At 33.2% G+C, this 25,828-nt stretch overlaps 2 protein-coding genes across 4 annotated transcripts; one reads left to right on the top strand and one right to left on the bottom strand.

The window, feature by feature from the left end:
• Positions 1-971: 971 nt before the first annotated feature.
• Positions 972-14,155, bottom strand: LOC138328295 (uncharacterized). 3 transcript variants are annotated; one of them, XR_011209180.1, is made up of 5 exons: positions 13,930-14,155; positions 4,741-7,788; positions 4,306-4,387; positions 3,070-3,170; positions 972-2,749 (listed from the first exon to the last, which is right to left on the bottom strand). XR_011209180.1 is itself a non-coding variant. In XM_069275040.1 (5 exons), exons 2-5 carry the CDS (start codon positions 4,831-4,833, stop codon positions 2,702-2,704), a joined length of 324 nt encoding a protein of 107 aa, XP_069131141.1. In that variant the 5' UTR covers positions 4,834-7,788; positions 13,930-14,150; the 3' UTR covers positions 972-2,701. The 3 variants fall into 3 exon arrangements, 1 of the variants encoding a protein (XP_069131141.1); XM_069275040.1 differs by having other exon boundaries at positions 13,930-14,150; XR_011209181.1 differs by lacking the exon at positions 3,070-3,170.
• A 501-nt stretch (positions 14,156-14,656) lies between these two features.
• Positions 14,657-20,049, top strand: LOC138328297 (uncharacterized). Its single transcript, XM_069275041.1, has 4 exons — positions 14,657-14,811; positions 16,134-16,236; positions 17,049-17,287; positions 18,462-20,049. Exons 1-4 carry the CDS (start codon positions 14,760-14,762, stop codon positions 18,488-18,490), a joined length of 423 nt encoding a protein of 140 aa, XP_069131142.1. The 5' UTR covers positions 14,657-14,759; the 3' UTR covers positions 18,491-20,049.
• Positions 20,050-25,828: the final 5,779 nt, after the last annotated feature.

Below are 25,828 nucleotides of genomic sequence, written 5' to 3'. Positions count from 1 at the left end.
CTTTTGGTCGGTGTCAGAAATGGTTTGGGATACCGAGTGGATATGTTTGTTCCCATAGAAGAACTGCATGGTGATACTTATTTCAAGAAACCTAACAAGGTATCCCAAAACATCCTTGACTACTGAAACTTGTAGCTGAAAAAGTAGGCAATGTATGCTGATGTTCTTTATGTGGTAGGAGGTCAGAAGGCTACGCAGTTGGGAAGAGCGATCCAGACTGTCCAGGTAGGCCTCCGTTACCCTTCATGCTGTAAGAGAGCAACCAACTAAATAATTTTACATAGACCACAGTGTTAAATTTCAGTTTTGTGATGTATTATTAAAACAGCTGAATGTTAGTTAGCTATTGTGTTCTATAATTTAAGTCTAGGTTTCTCATATGATACAAGATTGAAAAAAAAGTTTGGGTCCTTCTGCTCAAACTCCAGGGTAGCCATTTTGCAATCATGTTCATTTTGCACTAAAAATCTTTAAATTCTAATGTATCTTCCTATTCATTATCAATTTGAAACTAAATTTCAATATGAATTTCCAAATTCATATCATTGTTATTTAGGAATAATTGTCTGTCAGAAAACATTTTTACTTTTGAAATTCAATATTAACCAGCCAATCAGGGGCCGGGGCAAATTCTATCCTTGTATACACAAGAGCCATTTCGAAGTTCTTTCTTCATTTAATTTGTTGTTCCCTGTAAGTATCTAGCGGTCACTGAGGTCTCTTAGACCGATGTCGATAATATGCTTTTCATATCTACATGAACTCTCTTTCCACATTAGCTCAGGGTCAGGATAATTCGCCCATGTCGTTCCCGGTGTGTCCACTTCATGACGGCGTATCTTTTATGTAGATTCTTTTTGTAGTTTGTAAGGTTCGGTTTGTTCGGTTGTAGTTGATCTGTATAGTTGTAGTTGGTTGTGTAATAACAGTCGAGCCATCAATAAGATTTAGAAGTTTATTTGGTGATCATGGTTCATGATTTAAAACATACAATCGAGAGCAATAAATCATAATTTACATTGTAGTAGTACGGAAAAAGTTATTTTTCTAAATATTGAAGTGTTTACAATATTGAATAAACAATTCTTTTGTTTAGTGGACATACTCATAAAATGGTGGGGAAAATTATTTTACGGTAGATTACATATAAATATACCCTTAGCGTGAAAGGAGTCGACTGGAAGATTAACAAAAGTAAAATCTTAATTAATAAGTAATTCAATAAAATTGACCAACTACAGATTATAGTAAAATAAGATAATTTCTTAATATGGAATAATCAAAGCAATAGCAATGAGCATGTTAGATAGTGACGTCACTTCCGATAATGACATCTCGTCACTGATGTACTTGATTATAATAAAAATACAGAACAATTTTATCTACATTTATAAGTAAACATGCTAATTATAAATAAAATAAACTAGTTATGGCTAACAAATCAATGACTACAACATCAAATAATTCCATATTTACAACAAGTATTAAAGGCAAATAGTACACGACTATTGTCTCAAAATACATCATGTCTGTTCAATAAGATTCATTATTTAAATCCTTATGATCTATATGCCAATACAATAATCAACACATGCTGATAGTATCATAATTAAAATGAATCTGTTTACATAGATAAACCATTATCATTAACATGTAAAGTTAACGTTACACAGCGCAATGTAAAGGGACGTTACTCAATAAGTTAAAAAACATTATGGCGATCTCCGCTTTGCGGGACCTTATCAAAGATAGCTAATTTCAATTATATTATCGACTACCATAATTCAGATAGATTTCTACCATATAAATAACTTTGGCCGATAATGAAAATAATTAACATCCATTCCAATTATTTACTAATTGTATTTATAAACTACACATCAAATTTAAAATACATTATCCCATCATAATACCTGATAAATCGCTTTGTGCTATTAAATACAATATGATAATTAAAACAATGAACCATTGACACGTTGAAGATACAAAATTAATAAGTAATCGTAATTGTGAAAATAGGTTACAAACAAATATATACAATAACATAGAATTTCTCACCTGTAATAATAGTCAAACCATCAATAAGGTTAAGAAGTTTATTTGGTAATGACCATGAGACCTTCTGATCTTATATAGGTACTGAATGACCACAAAACTAAAAGGAGGTCCGTCTTTCTCATTTGACTTGTTACAAACACATTGACAGCCGTATGGTGCCAAAAGGTAAACAAAACTATATCCTAGGACTATATGATAGCTTCTGCTATCATTTAAGTAATCTATCTATATAACATGTGACTTCCTTTGATTGACATTTCAAGATGACCCAAACATCCGAAAGTAAATAGTCCTTTTGAATTCATACGTGTCAGTCAGAACAATTTATTGACTTCGAATATATTGCAGACACAAACACTGATAAAATATATTTAAAGAATATAACTTTAACTATAAAATAAAACTTTTGAAAGTTCGATGTATTTACAAATAAGCCTTAGTTTCATAAGGGTAAAATATTTCTTATGATATATCTTTCACACGTCATTCGGACGGAGCTGTCTGGATTCAGGATTTGATCCGGTTTGAAAAGTTTTCCTTGAAACAATGTCGAATTCTATAATTTTTTTCGTTGATGACCATATTGGTCTCCATGACTTTGAAATAAACCCTTCCAATCTCCCTTTTGGTGTCCTAGAGTCTTTCAGGGCAACCTGAGCACACTGGACTCTCTCATCATTAAGACGATCACCTTGGAAAAAGACATAAAATAAAGTAAATCTAGACACTGAAAATTGTCATCCAAAAAGTAACCTGTTAGACAAAATATTTCAAAAATTCAAATTTGTCTCCAACGAAGTTTAGAATCACTTCTTCACTATTTGAAACGGACATTCTAGGCAAATTGTATAGCAAGGAAAACTTTTATTTTAAAACGCCCTAGTAAATATAATGTACAACGTTTGGGAAAAATTGGTGTTTACATTCAAGTGGTCTCTTTATAAAAAAAGTGGTCGTATTAAGCAGGTCATTGTTATACAGAGGTTGTCGCCATGACAGGTTTTATCATACCTTCAAAAACACAGCATTAACGACCTCAGCAATATATGTTGGAACATACAGATCTGTAAGAGTCTTCGAGGGTCGAATCATTCGAAAAGTCCTAATGGAAACTGTGAAAATAATAGTGATCATGTAATATAAGACTAAGGAGAATTAGAATTAAGACAAACGTGACATAACCTAACGATAGTTATTTAGAAAATCATCTTTAACTTGTTATAATATATATCAAAATAACAATAATATCTGGTAAGAAATGTGTAAATATGAAGAATTTAAAAGGTCTTAAAATTTTCACTTGGTGGTTTCAGTAATATCTTTGTTGAATAATACATGGAAAATGAAAAACCAAATTTACAAAAGGCAATATTTGCATGACACCTTAATTACATAAGTATTTTTAGTACATGTACCTGCGTTGTTTTAATCCCAACATGATTAATATGATTGTGCTCCAAATGTTTTGGAAAAATATGTTCCAAATACTTGGCCACCTGAAGGATGTGCCTGATGACAGCTAATGCATAAATAAATGTAAGTTCTTTCAGTAATTGCTACAGGGTCAACAGAATGTATGTGATTTTATTTTTTAACTCTTAAAACATATATGGATTTGTGGGACTGAATCGGTCAACAATGGCACAAACATGAAACAGATGAAGACTCTTGAATTTTCCTGTCAGTTGTCCGATAAGAGGGAAGAATGTCCTTATCCCAGTTATCGTAAACAGACTGGAATTTCTGTACCTAATGCATATATGCTAAACTTTTGTAGAAATACTTCCATCCATAAACGTTAAAGACTTTCTTGCTCTAATTTCTTGCTAACCTATACAATAAGTGATTACATGTATAAAAATTTCATTATAGAAAATGATGTAAAGTTCATTAATAACTTAATGTAATAATACCAAAGCCTGTTATTATTAATAAAATACATATCAAATTTCCTCTGTGGTGAAATTCATATAATAATATTATAACTAAGTATTCATCTTTAGACAGATCATCTCATAAAGAATTTAGATATGTATAGCTTTTCATTACTTTTTTTAAATAAACATCTTTTTGAATTACTCAATTAACACTATTCTTTTTGGCATTTTTTTCAGTACAACCTGCCTATGAAATGATAGTTTTCAATATTCAATGCACATAATTTCAATATGATTATGATTTTTGCCAGAGTAATAGTTTGCTATTCGCTTAAATTATCTGCTTGCATACATTTATACAAATTCATACCTTTAGGTTTCGGCAATACGGCTTTAAGTTTGGTGTAATGTCTGGCGTCTCTGCACACATGAATGTCCTTTGATGCAGACATCTTAATGAGAAATATATATTTTTTAAGTTCATATCTAATGTTACTTTATCAGACAATGTACATGTTTGCGTATTCATATGTGTTTTATAACATTACTTCAATTAAAATTATAACAAAAAGCTTCATCTACCTACTTCCTTTTAAAGATCATATAGATATATATTGGATATGTGTTTTTTTTACAGGAATAAGGAAAAATATGGAAAGATGAATGATGTGATTTAAAATAGTCTTGAGATTCTAGGTAAAGCTTATTCCAGTCTTTTATGAGAGTATGCAGTAAGGGATGGTTGTGTATTGCAACATCAATATCGTGGGCGTTCATAGGTCATTAACCCATATAGTGTATTTACCTGTGGGGATCCGAACTTTCGCTTTTTAGCGGATGATCCCGGCGGAGTCTTTGCTTTGAACCTCTTTCTCGTTTCTTCGAATTTGTGGATCATGTTATGTATTTCAGCTCGGTATTTCAACCCCTTCTCCACTTTCGAAAAGCATTTTACACATACAACTTAGACACGAGGCGGCAAATCAATCACTTTAACGTATGATATTTGCCCTTTCCTCAGTAAATTTCATTTTCAATTTAAATAGTTTCTTTACCCTTGTACTTCCCTCATCAAAGATCTCTTTCACAACAAATGAAAATACACACAGGCAACACACTTGGCTTAAATGTACACCCGATGGGTGCCCACGGCTTGGTTGGCATGGGGCAGCCATATTTGTTATTTCTATCGGAACACCTCGGGACGTTCTAGTAGCCGTTTATACCTCCGGGAGAGTCAACCACACCGAAGATTTCGTATGCAACGCACTGAATAGCTAATCGTAGGTGATCATGTTCACCCGAACGGTGCATTGTAAGGTGTTGGATTGTAACGTAGAGTATCGTAGTTGAGCGGAGGTCTCATTATAATTAGATTGGAGTCTGACTTAATCTTCATTAATGATATAATTGGTAATAGAAATGATCGACAATTATAAGAAACAAGAAATTGGATAAGTGAAGTAATTCAGATAAAGAAAGCTGTTCCAAGAATGGAAAGATAAGCTGCAGGGAGATAACGCACGCTCGACTGTACAAACATGTTCCGATCTACTGGTGTTTGATGAAGGTGTTGGTGTTAAATAACAAAATGTGAATAATACATTTCTTTATTCTACTTTTATAAAAGGAAAGAAATCTTTTTCATAGTGTAGAGGTATATAATATAGGTATGGAAGGTAATTTTCAACTAGAAAATATTGGTTTATTTGAATTTATGAACAATATCACCTTAGAGAATGATGAATAATAAACAAATGGAACTTATCCGGTTATGTTCTTCTAAATGGAATATTGCTTAAAATATAAAATAATATTGATGATGATAAATGTTTTATATGTAAACTTATGTAGAGATTAGATTTTAAATGAAGATTGGTGATTCAAATAAGATGGTAGATGTGGTACAGAATAGAAGATTGATGAGAGTGAGATGGTGGTTAAGGAGAGAAGGTGGAAGTGAGATGGCAATTAAGATGAAAAGGTGGTAGAAATAAGATGGCGTTGGGACGAGATGGTGGTTAAGGTAAAATGACGGTTAAAATGAGATGGTAGGTTAGGTGTGATGGTGGTTGTTACATGTATAAGATGTTAGTCTGGGTGTGAGGGAGGCTGAGGTGAGATGATGGTTGAAGTGATGAGTAGTTGTGATTATGCATGTATAAGAATTATATTTGAAAATCTAAAAGTAAATATAATATTTGCTGTAAACGTAGTTTATATATCTACGAGTGAGACTGACTGAATAAAATTATTTACAAGAACAAGTAACTGATCAAACAAATAAATAAATGAATAAATAAAATAAAAATACCACTAATCTGGCGCTTGCTCATTCTGTGATTCTGTGTACAGAGCTCCCGAAACGCGGTGACATGCTCATCGTCAAGCTCGACATCAACGAATAAGTAGCGTAGATCGGTTTTAATTGTTTCCACTTGTTTTGTGCCGTAAACACAATCATTCGTTGAAATATCCTTAAATAGGTTAAGACGTTTCTGTTGGTTGGTTTCCGAAATGGTTGGTGCTATGGACTTGATGTGTTTATTCCCGTAGAAGAAATGCGGTAGAAACTGCATGTTGAGACTTATTTCAAGAAATTTAATAAGGTATCCCAATGCATCCTTAACTCCTGAAACTTTCAGCTGAAAAAGCAGGCAATGTATGGCGATGTTTTTTATGTGGTAGGAAGTTAGACATCTACTCAAGTGGTATGATGAACCCCACGCGCTTTTCGATCGGTCAAGGTAGGACTTCATTATTCTACATGCTGTAAGGATGTAGCGGCCACTCAGGTCTCTCAGACCGATGTCGATAATATGCTTCTCATATCCACATGTACTCTCTTTCCACATGAGTTCAGGATCGGGATAATTCGCCGCGTGTCGTTCCCGGTGTATCCACTTCATGACAGCGTATCTGTCACACGTCATTTGGACGGAACTTCCTGGATTCAAGACTTGATCCGGTTTGAGAAGTATCGCTGCAACGATATCAAAGTCAATGATCTTTTTCTTTGTTGTCCATGTATTTGGACGAGCACGACCACCACCATAGGAAGGAAGGAATTGTTTACCACTGAACTTGTCTATATAATAAGTCAGTTCATCAAAGGCATCGTCGCTTTGTATGTCTATCATAAATCTAAACGTTGGTGGAAATACGCTTGTTCTGATGACAGTAAAGGAACACTGTTGTTTTTTGGTTGCTACATTGATTTCTCTCTGCATACAAGCTATGGCTTTGTCCATGATCGATGATATCACTCGTGTCTGAAAATTCTTTGCATTGAGATATAATAGAGAACCTCGCTGTTCAAAGACGTTGGTTCGTCTGAGCGACTCATAGTCCTCACCAATTTTGAGTCTCTCTTTCTGTTCTTCCGATATTTTCAGTGTTACGTAAGCTGGGATCACCTCACCATTGCTATCGAGGGCTGGAACAGACTGTATATCTATTCCCTCAATCGTAAACGGTAGAACCATATCAAATTCGTCCGGTCGACGAATTTTCAAACCTTCGCGGGAACTACCTTGCTTTACAAATTTTCTAAATCGGAGACATGGGAAATGCTTTGTAGCCACTTTCGTCAATATTTGATGGATAACTCTCATCATATTGTCCACCAGTAAACATGATTTGTGCCACGTAGCAGTCGACATTTTATGACCAAATTTGTATGTATTATGTCGAAATTGTTCTACAAGGTTCAAATCATCTGACGCAAATGTTTCAACAGGAATTCGCCAGTCATTGCAATTACTTCCGATTGAAGTGTCGTCTGCTGTAGAAAAGTGGGCTAACAACTGAGATCCCATCGTTTCATCCGACTGATCACTTCACGACGGAAAATCTGTAATTGATACAAAGTATATTCAGAAATGAAATATAAATGGTTTGCTTAAACTTCAACAATGCATCTAGTTCAGAACAAAAGGGGAATTAAAGGAGAAGTTATGATAAGAATCAATATCGGCCTCAATTTTTGTGAATTTCTCAGACAACCAGCACAGCAAAAATTACAAAGCTATAAGACATTGGGTTATTGGTCTTTTACTTAGTTACATTTTTGTTAACATATATCACGTTTAATTACTGTAGTCCATGCCGTTTTCTTCCTACTAGGAAAAATCGTCATTTTTTGGCTGAATTCCACCCTTCCTTTCAATATTTTACTTTGGCCGACTTCTTGGAGCAACTTTGAATGTAGATTTCTATTTTCGAAATTTGAAAACATATGTGTTTAACCATGTTAATTTTGCTCCAACAAGGCGGCCAAAGTAAAAAATCCATATTTCGTATGATTTTTTCCCACTCCTGTCTCCGAGATTGTTCGGGTAAGACTAATCACAGGGGGCCAACTAGTAATTCAATCGGTTTAGTCAGAGATATTCCGATACGTTTGTTTTCGCGGAAAATTTGAATATTAAAACGTATCGGAATACCTCTGACTAAACCCATTGAATGACATTGCAGGGGAAGTCACTCTAATCGCTCTTCACTAGGACGTTGCTTTCGATGTCACAAGTCAGAAAGCGCCGGTAATTTTGGATTAAAATATTGCGTTTGACAATATAGACATCATGTATATGCTTTTGCATGGTTTGTGTGTGATTATGGATTATCGGAGGACTGATGCGTGATTATGACTCTAGGAAAAAAGGTATACTATTGTGAAAAAATTAACTTTAATCGAGGTGGGGGTAAAAAATCCAATATGGCGACTGTCGTCCCTTTCTCTGTTTTATAGTAAATATCCCGATTTTTTAATAGTTTTTCAAATCTCGTATTTTTTGAAAAAAAATCACATGACTGTCATATATACTCATCAGTCCATCCTCCAAATACAAAAAAATGTATGACAACATCCATTTTCATTGAGTTGGCCCCCTGTGAGACTAATACAAAAAATGGTAGCCGGAACGAATCTTATTTACAGAATTTTGCACGATGTTTTTTCGAAGAGGAATATGATTTAATTACAAAATGTTATTAAAAAATTACATATAATTCAAAGAATCATTTTAGATCAAATTAGGTAGATTGCTCGCCTTTGTTAGTTGAATGTGTTTGTTGTTTTTAGTTATCCGGATTTTCTGTGACCAATTTGTGTTTCGTTTCGTAAAATACAATACATCCTGTCAAGCGATGGCGAGAGGTAAACAGACTTGACAGACGCAGACCAGCTCTTTTTTCGGCTCAAACTCTTGATTATTATGGTTTAACAGTTAACAAACCATGGGCTGAAATGGGGTTTTTCTTCAATATACCGGATCATGTTACTTTGTATAAATTTAAATACCTTGGCCATAGATTTTGCTGTGTGAAATGCACGTTACGATCGCGAGCAGACGATAGCTACTCAGTAGCTTATGGGCGAGCAGACGATAAGCCTAGCCTAACGTTAAAAAAAACCACAATATGTACAAATAGTAGGTGTATTTACATATGGTTTATGAATGCAAATTAAAGCTGTGGAATCCCATATTTATGATTAGAACTGACATTTGTTGAACGAATATATAAACCCTTGTAGATCTACAATGTTCAAATATGTAGATTTGTTTTTAACCTAGATCTGTAAAAAAAATCAAGAGTCTATACATCCAATGTTATATCGTAGGACCTAATCTTACATATATCTGGCATTACCTACATATATGATATAAGCCTAAATAGATATTGAAATAACAAATTAGTGTTACAGTAAAGCTGTACAGTGTTATTTTTTCTTGAAAAATATACCAGAAATCAGCAGTCGATCTTGCTGCCACGTTAAGATTTGTGGTTCACAGAACAATTCTTGTTCGAATCTCAAGTTAGACTGATCAGTGAAGCAAATCGGTGTCTCTGTAACAGAACCAGACCATTGGCATGATCCTAGCCTACTTAGTTTGTAAATAATCCATGAACGAAGTTGACAACGACTGTACGGATTGTTAAGTAGCTAGGCTAACTTTTGTTTGTGTATGGGTATTAGAGATGGTCTTGTACGAGTAGTTCATTAAATTGTAATTTGGTTGAATTTGTGCTTTTGTGACAAGGGTCACATTTAGGTTTCATTGATTTATGAGATATTATATATTAATGAGTTAATGATATACAATTAACATTTTCATGAAGGTAAATCTATCCGGTATTTTGTGGGAAGTAGAGTTGAAGAGATTAAACGCTGGCAGATGAGAAATGTTCACACATTCGCAGTAATTAGGGCTATTGTGTATACTCGTAGTGTTAGAGTTGCTTAGGGGTAATTAAGAATATGAAATAAACCTGCCAGACGTATTAATTGTTTAGACATGTCATTCACCTGTCCAGCTCTAGGGGTAAACGGTACAAGGTTAACCACTCCCACTTGATTGGTTGTTTGACCGATGGAAATAGTTTTATGCTGTATGTTGTCAATTGTGTTAATTTTGTATAAATACGAATGTTTTAGAAAATTATGTTAGATTTCGGATCACAGTAGTGACCGTCTTATGTAAAATACTGTAGTTAATTTGGACAACGTATCGTTACCATATTGGATGATTAATTTTACTTTTACTGTACTCGAGGGCTTTTGTGTGTAATGTATATTCTTGGACTTACATGTATGTATTGTGGATAATTTCTTGATAATATACCAGGAAAGACAGTGCTAAATTATCGTAAATAGAATATTCAGTAACAGAATTTCGGTGTCGTCTTATCATTGTCATTCACCCTGTGACACTTTATTGACGACGTTTCTATGGCTTATTTACAGGTACTAATTTTTTCAGAAATGAAAAAAAAAAACAGATGCCATACACCTTTTAGATGAAATCATGGAGTTAGAGGGAGTTATACAGCTGTATCACCTGTGTACGTTTCAATAATAAAAGTTCATACTCCATGTTCACTGTTTCTTGTTTTTCCTCGCATTTAGTTATTTGTCGCGTTATGTTTTCATACCTTTAAATCATTGCTTTAAAGGCCTACTACCTTTCCGAAAAAAAAATTCTTAAAAACAATATTAACATAAGAAAATATATATATTTTGATGACCTTAGATGAAGTTGTAACACCAAACAAATGCAAGTTTTCCTACATGATCTATGTTAATATTGAAGATTCCTTTCGCTGTTTTGCTATCTGGCGCAGTCATAGTCGACTAATGCGCGGTAATTAGAACGACGGCGGGAAACATAATACGACCCGCGTTATGATTTATTTTAATTAAATTGTTTAGAAGGTGATGAAGTTGTAATATTAATGATAAGTCAATAAATTTTGCGACTCTATAAAATTATCAATCTTGTTTTACATTCCCATATCAAAATCGTTTCAGAAAGTTAGTGGGCCTTTAAAGCTGGTGAAATGCCTTATTTGATCAAAAACTCGTATGTATCGTGACAAACCTTTGCATATTTTTTCTGTTGACACGTAATTTAATTTTTGTTTACTTGCTGGTAAATTATGGCAGAATGTGCGAAAAATGTAAAAGATTCGCAGTAAGATCATATTACTTACAACATAATGTAGCAGTTACAATTAAGTTTTATACAGGAGTTGACTACAAAATAATGATCTTTGAATCAAACTGTTATACTTATGAGTCTATACCCACCATGTTTTGCTACAAATACATTGGTTGAACAATTATTATCACATAGCATTCCCTTGAATCGCCTTGATTGTTAGCCACAACATGTGCTGTGTGCTGTGACTATGTTGTTTTGTGCCAAAAGTCAAATGACCATTAATTGCCTCTTGTTAGAATAAATATAGCTTAATTATCTGACCTATTATAACATATTTACATGATAAAATTATCTGAAACATTTAAAAATGGTTTTTAATGTACATGTATGTTTTTTTCTCTTTTCAAATGCCGGGTACAGGCCCGAAACACTTTTTGTGTATCATTTGTGGCAAGAAGGCTAAGGAAAAGGAAAGTTTGTCACAGATGCCATGAGATAGACCTAGACAATTTTTTTTGTCCAATGTCAAACTGGCAGGGATGTGACATGCAGTAAGTGCCGCAACAAATATTATCGCTCTAGAAAACCACCAACAAAAACAATAAATGATCCTACAATTCAGTCATCAGACCAGGAGTATATTCCACCAGTTTAAAGAACCAAAGAGTCTTTTCGTAGTCCAAGAAACATTTCTTTACCTATTTTGTCATCAGGAAAATGCCATACGTACTGTGTAATATACAAGAAGAGAAGCCCAAAGTTGTGTGTAATGCGTGCCCCGACAAGATATAAACTGTTTATAGAGAGCGGCCATTTAATTCTCTTGGGAGCAAGATATTGTCCATATCATTTGCTACAAAATAACTTTATAGACACTGTGAATGCCCTTCTGGAAAACTATGATACCTAAAAGAAAAATGAGTCGCAGTTTAACAGAACAGATATAAAAAATTTGATATCAAATATCCGTGAGATTGCAAGTAAAAATGAGAAATCAAGGATTTACTTTGACAATTACATGCTCTCAGCGACTTTGACTACCACAACCTTATCTGGTCTACTAAACAATGTAGGACTATTCGGACAAGCGTAGCCCTTTCTCTTAGTAAAACTAAGATCTGGAATGTCTAATAAATTGTTATCAACATTGTTTAACAGTATACGGAGAGCAGTGCAGTCGGTCAGAGTTGCGCTTTCTGAGAACTTTACACCACACTATATTGGTTTTCAGCACATCTCACGAGAGAAAGTAATTGCTGAATATACCATTGGCTCAAGAACTGTTCGGGAGTATGGTGGATCCCCCTGCAATACTAGTGCTCGATGGGACGTATGTGTATATACAAAAACTTTAATAACAATAACTTTACATTTCAGAGAAAGAGATACAGCATGCACAAAAATCGTGCACTTGTGAAACATATGGTTATATCCACAACAACAGGTTATATTGGAGGGAATTTCGTCATGGTTGAGCGATCAAGATGTTATGATTGTAGACAGAGGTTTTCGGGATGCTATTGAGGTGTTATAGGATTGGGGAATCAAGGTGGAAATACCAGTGTTTTTACAGAAGTCTAATAGTTTATTACCATAATTATTAGATTTCGACGTACATTCACTAGAACGTTGTAAAGGTATATCATTATGGATCAATTTTTCATAATCATACATACTTTTATGGAGATTATCATTTTCAGTTCTGTTTAAAATAACAAGAAGAGAGTTATCTGGTACAATATAATCTTGTTTCTGTTCGGTTTTTGCGTTAAAATCTCCCACTAAGGCTACCTTTGTGCTATTATTGCAAAGGTTGCTCATTTCCGACTCAATTTCCATAAATGCTTCAGGTGACGAGTATTTCGAATTTTTAGGTGGGATATATGTACACCCCAGTAATATATCATAGTCGATCTGTTTGAATAGTTTTTTAAGCGAAATACAACACAACGGTCCTAGCCAGCACCGGGCCCAGTCAGCTCCGGTCCTGGTGAGCGCCAGCTCAGCTACTTGACACTGTTGCCTTAAGCCCCGGGATCAGCTCATCATTTGTAAAATTTTGAATCTTCGGACCAGGTTAACTAAAACGGATAACCTAAATATCCGGCGAAACTAATCGCGGAGTTTCCAACTCACTTATTGAAGTATAATCGTATCACATGACAGTAAGATAAACTCACGCCTTGTACATCAAGTGTTTAATGTTCGGAAGATAACTGTATACGATAGAGCTATATAGGACGATATTCATGCAATAAATGTATTCGAAAAGCAAACACATGTCACGTGTCAAAATTTACAATAATCTATCCCTTCCTTTCTCTCCTTTTTTTATAACAAGCTGACCAATTCTTAAAACGAGAAATCAGTTTTGAAAATAGATGTACATCATAGGTAGGTAAAACAAGTTTAAGTGGAAGGGCTATAAATAAACGGTAGGGATATGATTATCATAAATTCAGAGACAAAAAAATCAATAAATTTCTGTTCTCAATTAGGATCATGTTCATACTCAAGCAGCATACTTAACAACGAAATATATTTCTTACCTGTCACAGACCTGAATATGTGTATTTTGTTACAAAATACAAATGTCGTCGAAGTTTTTTGTGGAATTCCATTGCTGAGGATTATCGTTATCAGATTGTGACGTCAGTAAAGGGAAAGAATCCATACTTAACTTTAATGGCTAAACTATATTTTTCAAAATTGGATGATATTAAAAATCATTTTAAAAAATCACCCAAAAACATGTCTCAAGAAAAAAGAAAACGGCATACATTTACAACTGATCCTAATTAAATTTCCAAAAATAAGAACCTATATATAAAATTGTCTATTGCATAATCTAGAAAAAAACTGATCTAAATATTTTTGTCATCAATTTCTTTTATTTTTTTTCTAACGATTCAAGACCATCATATAAAAAAGATCGTAAATGAGTAGCACATGTATCATTCACTGCTGTTATTCACCTTATTTAAAGCAAGCAAAGGTTTACCTTACAACTCTGATAACCTTAACCTGCAGTGTAACATAAACACTTAAATACCCATGTCACTGTTAGCTTAACCATACTCTGAGTACAGGGATTAATGTATATCAGCGGGTAAAGTAATGCACATATCGACCTGCTTTGAAAAAATATACAAAATATTTTAAATTGAAATTCCGAACAGTTAAAAACAGGTTTAATTCTACGAACAAAAGGTATGTGGGTTGAATATACTGTATGCAGGACAATGTGTAAATTACAAGTGTGTACACCTTTTAAATAGGTGTATTGAGTTGTAGCGATGTATTGACTGGTTACCGGTAAGTTTTGAGACCAGCACGAAACAAGGAAGTAAAATTCGACAGTTATATATGACGAGGAAGAATGTCAAACCACCATTTACTCGCCTTCACAACCTTATCTACAGTTATCTCGGGTAAATATTGAAGTAGTTTAACTGATTTTTACGTCATTTATGTAATTATCATTTGAATAATCAGCCATATTAAACCATTTCAACGTCTATAAACAATCGGAACCTTATAATGTAAATATCGCTCGCTATTGTTATGTTGTGTTTGCAGGTTTTTTTTTTTATTCGTAATGTGTTTATTCATATTTTATTAACTGTATATGCATGGTAGATTAAGACCACTGTGTATTCTTTAAATCTTTGGTACATCGATACAGAACTTCTCACTTGTCATTCAATAAAATGGAATAGCTATTTATGGAGATCTTCGCTTGATTTGCATATGCAAATAACGGGAATATAAGCATTTGCATATGTAAATATAACACTATAATCGTTCATATATTACACATCCAAGTTGTCCAGAACCTTGAATGTATGTACACTGTACATAGTTGACCGCATAATTAATTTGGTCGAATGAAGTTGCTTTGTAACTAAACTACATGTACTTAATACAAAGGTTATACTGTAAATGGAATTGTGTCTAAACTATTTTATAATAATCAATCCTTTCAGATAGTTTAACATAAGTGATCCTAATTGTTATTCACTCATCTGTTATCAATATTTTTTTTTCAATATTTGTAGTATTTATTGGAATTCCACTTTTGTATAAAGTAATATTTGATAAATGTAAGAGTTGTTTCCCTTGATATGTATAACCTCATAAATAAAAAATAAAATAAAAAAAATCAGATTTTTCACTTAACACAGTTAAGCAGATGTTACCTGTGATATTATTATAGGATTAAGATACCTGGTGGGTAAAATGAAAAAGATGTTTATCTTTAAACTAAATAATGTTCTGTCAGAAAGATATACTCCCATCAAAAACGAAACGCATAATCAAATTGTTAGATTGTTAATAAATACACACAGATGTTAGATAAGATATTTTATATAGATATACAAAATCAAGCAAATTCAAATTCGGCTTAAATCCAGATCAGTCCCCGAAAATAACCTTCAATTAAAACCGGTTCGACTGGGTATTGTCTGGCGGTGGCCAAGTGGTTAAGATGCCCCGACATATTACCACAAGCCCTCCTCCTCTGTGTTACGAGTTCGAAACCGATGTGGCTTAGTTGCCAGGTACTGACCGCTGGTCGATGATTTTTCTCCGGGTACACTGGCTTCCTTCCATCAACAAACCTGGCACGTCATTAAATGACTATGGCTTAATAGGGCGTTAAACTAATAAGCCTAAATCAAACTTTAAAATTTGAAGCCAATTTACGAAATTTGTGATCAGACTGCAAATGTAATAAACTTCTCATCCACAGGAGTAATATCCGGAGAGTATTGTACTATTTGTAGCGGTCAGGCGGTGTACTGTGATTCCGGATGCTGCAGTACGTACGGGACTACACACTGTTGTCCAAATACGTGAGTATTGAAGGAATGTAATTTTTTCTAGTGCAAAATAAGTTTGAAAATAATCATTTATTTTTGAACTTTTTGGTTCCAAGATCATGAGTAAAGACTTTTTTGCAATATTTGTGATGGATTATAATTTTGTAGTGCAGGGTACAATGTAAAATAAATCGTTCAAATACTTACGATGTATAATATCGACGTAGCAATCCGTATTTCATTTTTACTGTTCCGAGCTAAGACAGCAGGCATTACCAATACATGTCTTCTCCATAAAACGGTTATAAGGTTCTATTTCAAATTTGTTTTTGAAACATCTTTCATCACAATACTTTCTTCAAATAGGGTATTGCAACGTGTTTTCTAACCTAAAAATAATCTCGATATCTTACGATCGCAGACCATGTACCTTCCAAATCAATTCAAAATGAATGCTGCTATATGAGATATATGTAGTGATATTCTAACACAGCCATTGTATGTGGTTACCATGACTGATGTTATTTGTACCCTGTTATGTTGCCTTCACCAGATGGATGGTCATCGAGTCATTTCGGCCCATTATAGCATAGTTTGTTTACTTCGCAGTGCGATCTCGACATCGAAGACAACTCGTACACTTTTAACACCTTTGTGCCTGGTCATTGGTATTTTGCAACGTCAAAGTCAGATATTTACTTAGTTTGTTGCAATATAATTAACAAAACTGAACTTTTAGATATGAAAAACCATATTTTGAATGTTGCGATGTTGTTCATTCCAAAAACGTAGATGACACTTATAAAAATTCCTTGTTCATTCATAGAACTCATTTTCTTTGACAGGACGGCCATTGTCGTTGGATCTGTGTTCGGGACATTCGTAATTATGGTGATTTTGGCGTCAATATTTATCTGCTATTTACAACATAGACGGAACAGACTAGATATCCTTAACCAATACATTGTAGCCCAAACACAGTACGATTTAGAGGATTGCAAAGTCGACCATGACGGCAGACAACCGTTGTTAAATGAGGCTGGACCACCAAAACCTGTCAACAAGCCGACACTACCAGACCAATGTAAGTAAAGAAATACTTTTATATGCTCTACATAAAACTCAACACAAATTTGTGAATTGAAAATGGCTATCTTATAAAGATGATAAGATCTTATATAACATGGCGGTTTATCAAAACTTAACCATGTAAGATATAAAAAGGAAATGAAAAGCATCGTATTAATACATACAGAAATAATGGAATGGTCACTACATCATAATAATTAGGACTCCATATTAAATCAACACATACATTGTAACTGGAGACTCTAACAATGAACATTCTAATAAACTAACCTGGTCTCTTTTTAAAAAGAGAATAAAAAAGATTAAAAAAAACATTAAAAAATAATACCCCTAATGTGGAGATTCGTCAGAATTACGCCGTACAGTGAAAATTGCTGACAATCTTAGACTATAAAAAAAGTCATGTAATGTTTATTATTCCACGTATTCTCAATCAACTTAATATCGATGAAACAAATTAAATTATGTTTGTAAATGTATTGATTACACAAACAAATCACCTGTCAGTTACTCAACCTTACTGAAACTTAAAGATTTTTTTACTAGATTTGATACACTTATATAATGTTATATTTACTATAAATGATGTTTTGTTAAACAAATGTACCATACAAGATTTTGTTTGGAGATGGCTATTTAAAATAGACTTTGTCTGATACCAAAACAAATTACTTTCTGCAAAGAATTGTTGACATTGAAATTGAAAGTGAATAAAATTGGATAAATGTAAATATCAAATTTGAAAGTCTCCAGTATGATCAAATATTTATGATGGAGATGAAATCCAACACGGATGTTATCAGCGATAGCAGACAATATCAGAGGTTTATGTCTACTTATAATTACAAAGTAAAAGCAAAGATTAACATGTGGTATATTTGAATATCGTTACTTATAGACCACAGTAAAAATCGCTTGATCAAAAGTCGAATATATCACTCAACAGAAACAAATCGGTCGACCTACCTGTTTTTGTTGTAAGTCATTATGACCTATCATTTATTTAAATATTTATATCAAAAAAGGTTTTTAACATAACATGGCTGATTTGTTATACAAGCAATAGCATGAATAACCTCATATGTACCTATCCAGTATTATCCATTCATGCATTTAGCTTCACATATTTTTGCAGAGACTATATTTCAATCTCATTAACTTCTTTTCAGCACTGTTTCAAGCAATCGATGGATTATGATGGATTATATGGATATCCTCTCTTGGAAAAGGCTACTGAACTGTTATAGTTTCCGTTTTTCATTAGAATTTCCAAATGTGATGATGGCGATGTCTACCTGTTTACGGAAAAGAAGAAAAAAACACCTTGATACGAATTTAAAGGGACTTATTATAAAGGCTCATCGTCCGTTTCAATTAAGCTTTTCTTAACATTGACCAGAAGTAAACTGTTAAGAATTTTCCTATATGGTGTTTCACATTGAAACGAGGAAATTTTGATCGACATTTATATTTCTAGCTTTTTTACAAACATGACGGAAAAATTAAAATGCCGGATCGAGCATTACAACATATACGATTTTAAAGGTAATTTTTTTCGAAAAAAGTCCGTCGTCCGGTTTCATGGAACTATTCAAATGTGAATATATGGAGAAAATTCCTCGTAAAAACAACGGTACACTGCTTCTTTTACAGATTTATTTTTTATTTTAGAAATGCAGAAAAATCTTACATTGTATAGTGCTTAGAATTTACGGATTCAATAATTTGCAGGGTCATTATTTTGCGGTTGCAAATACGGTTCATTTAAAAATGAAAAGCGAAAATGAACCACTCGCGGAATTGGACCGTTATTCAGTAACTGCCAGTATATTATTTATCAATCATCGCTTGACTAATTATGACGACATCTATGAATTTTGCAGCAGAATCGTAATTTTGAGTGATTGAAAAAGTAATATTAAATGCCTGAATCAAATAATACCCCATGCAATGTTAATAAATGAATGCAAAACGCTTTGATCTATGATCATAATGATATTATCCCATAGGTAAACACATCCGGATACTTTAAGATTTTTTGTTTGTTTTCAATCCCATTTTCAAAAATATCTTGATTTTCTATACACTCTTTATATATCATCTTGATCCTGCCTTATCAGAAGTAGCATTAATGATTTATAATTTCCTTTCAATTGTTTTGATTATGGGTTATATACTGGTCAGAAGTGGAGTGGTGTGGTTATTTATTATTACGGATAATTGTTACCGGCTATTGATTATCTTTATATGATACTAAATATACGGAATCTTGTTGTTTCTGGATTTAGCTTATGTTTTAGTTGTGAATAAACACCAGGAACTTCAGACGAAGCGTGTTTAGCTTGAGTTTGTATTTCTTACAAATTAATGATATTTTATCAGCAGTGGCTTATCCCCAAGCTATTATGAAAATAAGGTATTCGGTGTATAAATGTTTCCCAAACTAACCTAAATAATTTTGTATGCAGGTTTTATATAGGTGTTTTAGAAACATACACTTTATCTTTTTTAATATTTTGTTTTTGCTTGAGTATCACAATGTGATTCTTGTTAATTGTTATGATTTTAGTATGAATGTGATAGAGCCATCCGTCCATATATATATGTTGTATGTGTGTTTATTTCAGAATCTCAAAATTGATTTAACTGTATACTTTATTTTACCAATGTGATAAATACTTTTAATTTCTGTATTCAAATTGTCTATGCATATAATGTTTATACGTAAATAAAAAAGAATAAAAGGATACTAACATGTATGCGTTGTAGTACGTTATTTGCTCAAGGTATATATAATATTATCATTTATGTCATCTCAGTTTCGTAACATGGAGCAATGTGACCGAAGCTATATTTGCTGTACTCAAAGGAACAATAATGGAGATAATATTGATGTTATTGGTATTTATCAATGACTTCTCCAATATTCAAGTTTGATAGATAACATCATGTGTTATTGATAAACATTAATAAAATCAGATTGGAGAACAAATACTTGAACATAACAGACAAGATGCGGTACAAAATAGGCTCAAACATTAACAAAGCCAAAACAATAATCAAAAACAAAAAAGCAACAAAATAGGCCTGTGGAAAAATAGCCATCCTTATTGCATTTGATCAAGGACCGTTTAGTCCTAAACATCCAATTACTTCTCCGTCATCAAAAAATAATTCTATGATTTTGTGTCCATATTTTGGTGTAGAGTATCTGTATTCTGTGGTTGGATTTAGGGGAGTGAGCGTTTATGTATGTCACAAATGTCTTATATAAATATATACCATGGCAGTGCCCAGATTTACGACTATTCCTTAAATTAAAAGTCCTCATATGAAAGTATTACAGAAGTCAAGGGAAAATATCTTAAATTATAGAGCCTTTCTTAATATCTGCAATGTTTTTCTTTCGAAAATTTGAAGTTAAGGAATTCCTTGAATTTATGGATAGTTCGTGACACTGCGCTTAGGAAGGAAATCAGGCAATTATTCATTAACTTCCTAAATCTACTCCCTACTTCCTTAATCTGTTTCCGAAATATATGCCAGAAGACATATTATGTAATTATATGTGTAATCACATATGCAATGTTCATAGCTTCCTCTTAATTTAATTTTGCAGTACATCTTTTCTATACTACATCGGGAACATATATTCAGCATCAGAACAACCAGCTAGAAAAAGATGAACAACAGAACAACACTGTAGCGACCCTTCTTAAGACGTATGACTTAAAGGCCCGCTACCTTTTCAAAACGGATTTTAATATTTAAACTGAGAATATGAATTGACCTGTGTATGAAATAATTACACCGCACATAACTTCTTTTTCTTCCCAAATTCTATTTATATACGAAATGATATAACATAGCGCCTATTGTACTGTGAGTCGCAAGGCAGTCTCGTAACAATGAAATAAGCATTTGAATAAAGCTGCTTCTGATCTCTTGAAGGCTGTCTACATTGATTGAGGTAAGAAATATATTTATGTAAAAATATTTAGTCAATAGATACTTCTAAATTTGCATTAGTTTCAATACTTCATTATAGCAAGGGTACGATCGTCCTCAATATTCTAGGGGTTACTACCACTGACGTATTTCCACCCCTGAAGTACGCATGTGTATCAAAGCAAACAAATAGGATGTTATAAATGTCCCAATTAAAGATAAAGTCTTTTAAAAAAGAGTTATACTTTGCGGGTATGCATGTTTATTACATGAGGTATATTGTACATTTTTCGGTTAGTTCATAAAATATTTCTAGTACAATTGTATCTCGTTCATGACTTCATTAATATCATATTTTGTTCTTGATTTCAGACCACAGTCTGTGATGGAATCATTTTCTCTCTGGACTTTGTTTGCAGTAATTAACAGCGCATGGATTATGTTTGTCTGTCTGATTGTTTGCATTTACAACTTTACAGGTAATTCCCCACTTATTTAGCTATTCAAGATTTCTTAACAGACTCTCATTTTAACCATATCATTCAATTCATATTGTGACCACCCAAGTAATCTGTGTATTGTTACCGGAGTCATGTAATGATAGCAGTTAAAAACAGCTATGGTATGGATTCCTCTTCGAGTTATTGACAGAATTATTTTATATCTTATATTTAACCCATCTTTAATGCTCAGCAATGATTGTTTTATTTCATCATTGGCGTTCATTAACATCATTGGTATTGAAATAGAGGTTATTTTGTCGGCTACACAAGTATTTGAGATTTTTATTAGCAGAAAAAAGCCGAGTTTACAAGTGTTCTTTCTGCACTGTTATATAGAAAACACCATGAACAAAATGCGAAATATGTTTTGTTAGGATGGATGATGTCTTGGATTGGTTTTTCACTACTTTTGTTCGTAATATTCCATTCATTATTGAAACGGTGTGTGATTGGATCAACCGTTGGTTGTTCATCTCCCTTCTTAAATGTACAGTAAAGTGTCACTATTACGTGTAAAATGATAACTATTTTTAAACATAAGTCTTCTGAAAGACAGGAAAACAAAATATCAAGATAATGTACAGTATACTGTACTATACCTATTATGAATTCGTAAACAGAGCACAACTATTTTCACAGAATGATTCAGAAATAGAATGGTATCTCGCTAGGTGAGTGGACACAACTTAGATCATCCTCGAACATCAGGCTCTTTGTGGAACAACAGATGAGACTGGTACTTTAGTTCTTTGAAGGATATATACATAATCGAATAATGTTACTTGGGTCTTTGAAGTTTGGCGTCGGGTTCTCTGTAATCTGTACATATTTATAAGCATTCGATTTGTCAGTTTGTCAGTTTTGCAATACCAGAGCTTGATATATTTATAGTGATAGTATCCCCTGATGCATTGAGGGTGACTTAAGTGCTGCATTCAACTCTGCTGTTGTGTATTAATTTGCTTATCCTAGTACCATTTCTTTTCGCTAGTCTGCGCTAGCAGAGAAAAATATCAGCAATTAAGAATTGATGCATGCTAGCTAGACAATGGTTATCATTTTGAACATGAATTTTCAAGAACGTTAAATTGCCTCATGTATCATTTGATGTACGATGGGAAACATGTGTAATGTTATAGAATCACCTCGTTATGCATTCTAACAACTGTAATATATTTCAAGAATACCAACGTGTCTTGATTTAAGCATGCGGACTAATACCATATTCATACATTTTCAATACTCCTTCGCTTTGTTACAGGTAGATCATCAGCATTTCCGGAAGAGGTTTCGGAAGATTATGTTTCGAATTCCAATGAAGCGCATGACCAAAGTATATCGCCAAAAATGAAGTGTAAAGATATCGATGACATCAATGGAAATAGTGTATATATGCTATAAATGAATTCATACGGGAAGAACGATTGTGATGATCGATATCTGGACCGTTACTTGGTATGTTTTTTTGTGTGTGTTTGCTATGCTATGAACTTATGTGTTCTATTTTAAAGAGATAAGAAATGTGTATGAATTCTAAGGACAATGGATAAGATATATGTAGAATATTTTAACCTGACAAGGAATATCGACGAACAACTTATTGAAATATATAATTTTTATATACATTTACATTTTCAAATAGGTATTACATTGTTTTGACATGATTAACGTGTTGAAATAACGATTAGAAAGTTATTATCTTAATATACGATATGTATGTGATCTAAACAGCTATGTTTGGTTCTTTTGTACCTTACTGTGATAAGACTAATTCACGTACCACATGATACCCGAAAACGTTTGTGCGGAACTAGTATCTCATTAGTGATAGAACGTAACCAATCTTCCCGCTGAAATGATGTTAACGCGGGATATCATCTTTTGACGTCATTCCATTTCCAATAGAAACTATAATCTCGCACAAACGGTAACAGTTATCACGTGGTACGTGAAGTATTCCCATTAGTGATACAAGCTGGTTATGAATTTGGAGGACTCGGACTCAAAAAACTCTGATACCATTGGTGTTCCAGTCATAGTATTCAAGAAAAATGTTATTGTTCATATAGAGATTGGATTTCGTTTTTATGTTAACCATGCTTGTATGGAGCAATTCCTCTAAGAATATATTCTATGGGGCGCGTTAATCCCTATATTTACACTCACACGACTTTTTGTTTATATTTTATGCAATAAAATCGTCATTTGAAAGTGACGTAATTATTCAAAAAAGTCGGTCAAAAGTGGGAGGAGCTTACGCAATTGAACAGCGAATGACGACTCTTCACGTAAGGTAGAATTATTCATCCGCGACGACATAAAAGTTCAATATTTTAGTGTAAAATAAACATGACAAACAAAGTAAATTTCAGAGATAATTTTATTTAATCAGATCAGAACTTTAAATAGGTATTCAATTTTGCTAAAAGTTAATATATTGCGTAATAACATAAAGTATTTGTACTCGGCCACTTATGTGAACTCGGTGACTGTTATTGTGCAGCGAGGCGAAGCTGGCGAACGCTTACACACTGGAGTTTGCCGAAGTTGTCAAACACCGCTTCTCAAGTAGCTAAATTTGTTTGAGAATGTCGTCTGACTTGACGATATTACATCCTTCGGAGCCATGTGATTATTTAATCTACGCTTAGATCCATCGCCATCGATAGATGGAACAACTTCACTTGTGTTCGATGGATACAATGTATTTGTGGTGACGCGTAACTGTCAACACGTGGATTAGCCTACTAACGGTGCATGCTTTATAATACACATGATTAAATTCTCAAAGAACAAAGACAAGAGAATATGTTTATAACTGACCTAGCTCTGTCAGAGGGTCTCACGTCCGTCAACCCCAAAGACTCGATCGTAGGACACAGACACAGAGGTACATGTTTACATTTGACATCCATCATTTTTCGGATATTTTCCCCCGTTTCTTTATACAATTGTTAATTTTTAAAATGATTGTATCATATATAAATATAAAACATATATGTATTGTTTACATTTTTCCAAAATTCTACGAAAAACAACAATATACACGTAATGTTGCGTCAAAATGTAAACAAAGGCATGTGTTGCTTTAAAAAAAGTAGCCCCTTTACGTTGCATAGAACATTTTCATACGCAAGTTCAAAGTTCAATGTTACCATGCAGTTATGGTAAACAAAATCGGCTAGTTCTTACGTATAGTGATCAAGCCTAGCAAGTGTAAATATAAAGTTTTGTTTTAAAGAAACGCCATCTTCTATGGATTTATTCTTTGCTTTGTCGTTTTCATATTAGAAACATTAGACCAAATCATATGTCTCATCAAATGAGTTATTTTTCAGTTGTTTATTGATTAGATGAGCATATAAATTAAATAGCTCATTCTAATACAGATTACTAAGTAGAGTGAAACATGCAATATTCCATCACACATGACGTGGTATCTATTTAACCTTTCACTGTTATGGTACATAGTACAGCTTATCATAAATAATTACTAGTAACGAATTTTGATTTGCCAAACTATATGGGATCTTTTCCCTAGAGAAATAAGGGTTAGTTTGACTCGCCAAACTATATGGATTATTTTACCTAGAGGAATAAGGGTTGTTTTGATTCACCAAATCAAATGGGATCTTTTCCCTATATGAATAAACGATATTTGATTCGCCAAACTATATGGGATTTTTCCCTATAGGAATAAACGATAGTTTTATTCGCCAAACTATATGGGATCTTTTTCCTACATAACGAGAAAAAGGGTGGGTCAAAAATATATCAATATGGCTTAAATTAAAAACCCTTTCTTAGTCCAAACATGTTAGAATAAAATACTTTGGAAATATTGTCAATGTTTTAACGTTAATATTTTTGCTAAGTTTATTCCATTCATATTTATAATTGATTTAATAAAATACTACCAAATGTTACAGGCTCAGTCATTTCCGGGGTAGTTTTATTAATAATGTCAAATTTTATCCTGTTCCAATACTTTGTGTTTACGTATGCTATGAAATTTCCTTTGAAATGCAACAACAACAACTTGAAGTATTTCATCATTATAAAAAGCAGCCAAAATATAGCGGAGG

The sequence above is a fragment of the Argopecten irradians genome, chromosome 7 (genome assembly GCF_041381155.1).
Source record: "Argopecten irradians isolate NY chromosome 7, Ai_NY, whole genome shotgun sequence".
NCBI classification, from domain to species: Eukaryota; Metazoa; Mollusca; class Bivalvia; order Pectinida; family Pectinidae; genus Argopecten; species Argopecten irradians.
The sequence above is the reverse complement of the archived record's forward strand: the minus strand, read 5'-3'. Positions and strand labels throughout refer to the sequence as shown.

Excerpts from the sequence above, each read along its gene's own strand:
- LOC138328295 (XM_069275040.1), bottom strand. The coding sequence starts at position 4,833 with ATGATCCACAAATTCGAAGAAACGAGAAAGAGGTTCAAAGCAAAGACT. Across the intron at positions 3,171-4,305 it reads CGTATTGCCGAAACCTAAAG|TTTCCATTAGGACTTTTCGA; the intron begins GTATGAATTTGT and ends TTATTTTCACAG. Across the intron at positions 2,750-3,069 it reads TTAATGCTGTGTTTTTGAAG|GTGATCGTCTTAATGATGAG; the intron begins GTATGATAAAAC and ends TCTTTTTCCAAG.
- LOC138328297 (XM_069275041.1), top strand. The coding sequence starts at position 14,760 with ATGTCAAACCACCATTTACTCGCCTTCACAACCTTATCTACAGTTATC. Across the intron at positions 16,237-17,048 it reads ACACACTGTTGTCCAAATAC|GACGGCCATTGTCGTTGGAT; the intron begins GTGAGTATTGAA and ends TTTCTTTGACAG. Across the intron at positions 17,288-18,461 it reads GCCGACACTACCAGACCAAT|CACTGTTTCAAGCAATCGAT; the intron begins GTAAGTAAAGAA and ends ACTTCTTTTCAG.